The sequence below is a fragment of the Epinephelus moara genome, chromosome 5 (genome assembly GCF_006386435.1).
Source record: "Epinephelus moara isolate mb chromosome 5, YSFRI_EMoa_1.0, whole genome shotgun sequence".
NCBI classification, from domain to species: Eukaryota; Metazoa; Chordata; class Actinopteri; order Perciformes; family Serranidae; genus Epinephelus; species Epinephelus moara.
The window spans coordinates 4,851,379-4,857,272 of NC_065510.1; the positions used below are offsets into that span (position 1 = coordinate 4,851,379).

Consider the following 5,894-nt stretch of genomic DNA (forward strand, 5'->3'; position numbering starts at 1 on the left):
TGTGAAGAAATGGTTGACATTCCTACACGGTTCATACTACACTTTTGAAAAAAGCCTTAAATGAAAGCTGAGAGTCTGCACTTTAAGCAGGTATTCATTGTTTCATTTAAAACCCATTGTGGTGGTGTACAGAGCCAAAATGACGACAACTGTATCATTGTCCAAATATTTATGGACCTGACTGTATATAGACATCAGATGAAATATATTTATATGTAAATGTTACCCTTTGCTGACCTGTAGGAGCTGTCGTGTATGTGTATTGTCTTATGTTTGTTTTGTTTTTCTGTATTGTTATGTATGATTATGTGTTGTAAATGGAATAACTGTATTGACACAATGTAAAGACTGTTGAAAGGACCCCAGGAAGAATAGCTGTTGCTGTACAACAGCTAATGGGGATCCTAAATAAAACAAACAAACTTCGAAAATATTCAAACTCAATTTCATGGCCCTTTTGACAGCCCTATAACACTGCTGATGAAACTAACACTGCTAACACTGCTAACACTGTTGATGAAGCTAACACTGCTAACACTGTTGATGAAGCTAACACTGCTAACACTGCTAACACTGTTGATGAAGCTAACACTGCTAACAACACTCAGAGACTCTCGGACACATAGATGAATGAGAGGATCACAGAACACAGGTGCACCTGATAAATGTCTCTGGATTACTTTATTGACTTTACATGGACTCAGTCAGGTAGTGTTTGGAATATAAAACAGTGACAGGAAGACAAGCTGCAGCTGTAAACAGGAATATGGCGTGCTGCGGTAACACTGAAGCTCCGGGCAAACACGGAGCGGCGGCTCAGATCATGGCGAAGTTTATCCACTGCAGGAAGAAGACAGAGAAACCAGGTCAGCACCTGAGCTGCTGTTACTGACTGAGGTGTGTTCTGCCAACACGTTCTCATCTGAACTTGTCAAACATCGCCGCTTTCACGTCTGCATATGACGCGTTAGGTATCTTCCTGTGTCTGTTGCTGACGCTCCAGGACGCCGTGCCATTTTACGCCTGTTACACGCACGAGTCTTTTTCAAAATACACTTTGGTTTTCACAGGAAATGTACACTTTCTATTTGTTAAATGCATCCAGTGTTTTTCAAAATAAACTAACAACGTCAGTAAAACACCTCATTTGTGTTTATTTATTTATTTATTTATTTATTGTACCACAAAAGCACAAGGTTAGGTTTGGAAAAAAACATCATGGTTTGGCTCAACATTCACACAGGAAGTGAACAGTGGGCAGCTGGCTCAAAGCCCAGGCTTTGTTCACTTACCCAGCAGGGACTGTCCAGCTTCTTAAATGACGTTGTTACCGTTGCCGGTGGGCGTTATACTGCTGCGAAAGGTGCCTTTGTGCGTCGGTATGTAACGTACCCTACATCCAGTTGCAGTTCTAGCCTAAATGGCGCCCTGGGCAACACCTCCCCTTCGGGCCATATCAGGATCCGCTACTGCGTACATCCACTGACATAGCGCCATGTTTGACGACTTCTGTTGGTGGCCACTGTGTCAACAACTGCTGCTGGCTGACAGTGCCCGCCGCGAAGGGTGCCTTTGTGTGTTGGTACCTAACGGCCAGATCACTGAGTAAGTGGTGGTATTTGACGAGTTCAGACGGAGAACAGGCTGGTTCTGCTGACCTGTTTGGTTCTGGTTCTTTAGATAAGCAGTTTTGTTCTCACCTGGCAGAAGTCGAGCTGGATGGAGCCGCTTTCATTAGAATCAAGGTTCTTAAAGATCCCTGAGGAGGAAGAGGAGTCACATGTCAGAGTTTTTCTGACCCATTTCGAGGCTGTGTCGTTAGCAGGTGCGTTAGCTAACTTCATTAGTTCATTAGCTATCATTAGCTTGTAATTATCTTTCCAAGGGACATACAAGAGGGAGTCCCCGGTATGTTCTCTGTCTCATATAGAGTCCTAAACAGAACCTAAAGAGAAACTTGAACTGTTAACTGTCTTTGCTAGCCTTCATCAGACTCACTGAACATCATCTCCAGCCTCATCAGGCAGCACACGAAGTTGTCGAAGTCGATGGTCATGTCGAGGTCGGAGTATCGAGCTACCAGCAGCTGGTAGATGGTGTTGTTGAGAGTGAAACCTGGAGAAGCAGAGCACACCGTCACTATCATGCTAACGCTTCAGGAGCGTGATTTGTCTTATAAAGTTTCAGAAATGCTAATCTTTGAGTTTCTGTTGACAGACACTGTTAACAAAGCTAACTAAGCTAACCCTGCTAATGAAGCTAACCCTGCTAATGGTGCTAGTGATGCTAACACTGCTAATAAAGCAAACACTGCTAATGAAGCTAACACTGCGAACCATTAAAGAGCTTCTGACTTATGCCACGTTCAAACTACGAGCGACAACGCAGCAGCATAACCAGCTACCTGATCACCAAGGTCTTGTTTAAGTGTTGAAGCGCTCATTCACGTAGTTGCGTTGTGACGGGCTTGTCTGTGTCTGCTAGATGCCACAAAGCACCTCGACAAAACGTGATCTCAAGTTTGTGTTTGGTCATAAAATATGTGGATACTTTTTATAAATGTTTGAGCCCCACTTTACCATCACATCTCACCATTACATTACACCCCCCTGTGCGCCGCAATGCACAGAGAGCTAGCATAGCATCAGCTAACTTGGCTAAATAACACAGTTAGAAACAAAAATTGGTTGATGCTTCAATGCATCACTGGAGTGCTGAGAAAAGGTGAGGCCGGGTGTCAGTCTGTAGCTTCATGTCACTGAAAATGATGTTGCTCATAGTGTGAACATAGCATGACACTGCTAACACTGTCAGCCGAGCTACCACTACTCATGGTGCTAACAAAGCTAACACGGCTAATGATGCTGACAATGTCAACAAAGCTAACACGGCTAATGATGCTGACAATGTCAACAAAGCTAACACGGCTAACAATGCTGACATTGCTCAAAAAGTTAACACCCCATACTGTTCAGGAAGCTACCACTGCTAATGCTACTAACATTGCTAACACTGCTAACATTGCTTACAAAGCTAATGTTGCTAACACTGTTTGGGAGCTTACACTGCAAACACTGTTAAGGGAGCTAAAGCTAATGCTTCGAAGGATGGCTGCTTATCCAGCAGGAAGTAACGTACCATCAGTGTACTGACAGTAAAGTGTGGAGAGTCCAGACAACAGCAGCAGCAGAGAGGAACACAAACACAACATTAACTTAGACAGAGAAACACACAGGATACAAACAAGAAGAAGAAGAAGAAGAAGAAGAAGAAGCTCCTCTTCCTTAGATGTTAGTGAGCAGGAAAAACAGAAACAGGAAGAACGTTTTATTTTGAAATAAGTGTCTGGGAGGAGCTGAGGGTGTCTGAGCAGTGAGTCCGTCGGGAATCACTGTGACTCAAATTCACTATGTTCCAGTGTTTCTGAGAAGTTCAGTGTGAGCTGACAGAGAAAAATTAGACAGAGAGATCTGATCAAACAGGAAATGACACAACGAGACATCTGCAGTGCAGGAAACAGGCTCAGACTGATCAGATGCATCATGGGTATCATGAATTTCTGAGGCTTCAATTTTGAAAACATGCAAATATGATAAAAGTTGTATTTACAGGTAGAAAATAAAACGTAGTCCATGTTGTTTCATTCTAACAGGTGTCTGATCCATCTGACTGAAAACAAACAGGAACGCCTCCCGTCTGTGAAAGGCAGGGAGGACCCTGTATCTAAACCAGTCTTTGACTCCACCCACTGATGTTTCATCGGCCAATGAGAAGCTCTCTGACTCCAGAAACAGAGCAGCCAGCCTGAGGCCTCTGAACCAAACCACACTACAGAGCAGGAAGATTTTAGTGAGAGCTGACGGACAGGAAACAGGTTTCATCTGCTGGTTAGACGAGTTCCTGAACATTTACATGCAACAAACAGGGTGGAGGTCAAAGGTCACTCAGTGACACCGCAGAGGGAAATGATGCTGTAACGATTTGCATGACACAGATTCAGACTGACACCACACAAACTTCATGTTGTTCCACAACTTTAACTCAGCTTCAGGAAGAATAATAATCTAGAATACCCGCCCTGCTGTGACATGACTCCGCCCACCAGTCCACCCTGTGGTTGTATGACCCCGCCCACCAGTCCACCCTGTGGTTGTATGGCCCCGCCCACCGGTCCACCCTGTGGTTGTATGACTCCGCCCACCAGCCCACCCTGTGGTTGTATGACCCCGCCCACCGGTCCACCCTGTGGTTGTATGACTCCGCCCACCAGTCCACCCTGTGGTTGTATGACTCCGCCCACCAGTCCAGTGTCTCTGACAGTCTCCATCCATGTCAGGGAAAACATGGATGCTTCACACACAGAAGATCTATACAATCAGCACAGTTTCAAGATTAGAGTCACCAATTCAGTATCTGACCAAATGTCTCCCCTTCTGTTCCTGAGATATGACGTTAAAACATGATGATGTCACAGTCAAGCTGACCTTTGACCTTTTGACCTTCATTATTTTACCAAATTCTCATCAGTTCCTTGTTGAGTCCAAGTGAACGTTTGTGCAAAATTTAAAGAAATTCCTTCACAGAGTTCTTGAGATATTGTGTTCACAAGCATGAGACAGACAAGGTCACAGTGACCTTTGACCTTTGACCACCAAAAACTAACCAGTTCCTTGTTGAGTCCAGGTGGATGTTTGTGCCAAATTTGAAGAAATTTCTCTGAGATATCATGTTCGATCGTCAGATATCACGTCATGATCGGACAAACAGATGAACGGATGGATGGGCAACCCGAAAACATAATGGCGCCGGGGTGGAGTCATAACAATCATCATTTTACAGTCAGAATTTCAAAAGTGAAATGTCAAAGTTTCAACACCAGGAAATGACATCCTGGTACTTCCTGTGAGAAACACCTGACACCTGTTGCAGTATTTTTAGCCTCAGTGTGTGCTGGTACAACAGAGTGAGTGTTTCTGCTGCAGACGGTAACTCTGCTTCTCTTTGATGTTAGAACGTCCTGGGAGGTTAATCTTCGACCCAGGAAGAGAATCAGCTCTGGAGTTCAGCTTTGTCACTGTGTATTTCCTGAAGAAGAAGAGACTGACCTGCGTCTTTGAAGGCGACTCTCATCTCAGGAGTGCTCATCGTCCCTGAGTTATCGGAGTCGTTCTTCTTATAGATGGACTGCAGACACACGGACACACAGACAGCTGCTGTTGACATTTGTCGTCAGGCTGAATTCAGATATTCGGGTCTAAAGGTCACAGAGGTCTTACCAGGTATCTCTGCACCTTCTTCCACAGGGTGGCGAACTCTCCCAGGCCAAGCTTCCCATTACCGCTGCCCTGCTGATGAGTTAAGGATCTGTGATGTCACACTGTACTGAAGGCCAGTGATACATGCACCGGAGCTCAGCCCCAGTTCAACTGGAACTCGGCCGGTTGCTGTCAGGGTGAAGTTCCTCGTACAGACGATGGACTCGGTGATTATTTGTGTATTTTTGTGTGTTTTGTGTCATTTCCTGAAGACGTCCTCGATGGCAGCATCTTCCTGTTTGTTTTTTTGGTTAAAATTTCTGGCGTCGTTGCTTCCTGCCGCAGGTCTGTGTTTCTGTGTTCTTTACAGGTGTTTTTATCTGTCTGTGACGAGTCGACCAGACAAACATGTCTATTAGCTCGCTAGCTAACGTTAGCGTGTTAATAATAACAACATGGCTAAAAGGATACGTCCATCAGGTTCACCATCACCCTGCAGGTCTCCATACTGAAGCCGTCAGTCTTTATGTCAGTTCCTGTAAGGAGAGAGACAGGAAGTTCAAGCTGAACAGGTGATCAGGTGAACAGGTGAACAGATGATCAGGTGATCAGGTGAACAGATGAACAGATGACAGATGA

At 44.8% G+C, this 5,894-nt stretch overlaps 1 protein-coding gene across 1 annotated transcript in view; it reads right to left on the reverse strand.

Moving 5' to 3' along the window:
• Positions 1–666: 666 nt before the first annotated feature.
• The window catches only part of LOC126389681 (calpain-2 catalytic subunit-like), a 43,755-nt gene continuing 38,527 nt past the window's right edge, over positions 667–5,894 (reverse strand). The window contains exons 16-21 of the mRNA XM_050043463.1: positions 5,727–5,791; positions 5,277–5,345; positions 5,106–5,184; positions 1,999–2,115; positions 1,701–1,759; positions 667–840 (exon numbers count right to left, since the gene is read on the reverse strand). Coding sequence (XP_049899420.1) covers positions 817–840; positions 1,701–1,759; positions 1,999–2,115; positions 5,106–5,184; positions 5,277–5,345; positions 5,727–5,791 — 413 coding nt within the window. The 3' untranslated portion in view covers positions 667–816. The remainder of the gene's footprint in view (positions 841–1,700; positions 1,760–1,998; positions 2,116–5,105; positions 5,185–5,276; positions 5,346–5,726; positions 5,792–5,894) is intronic.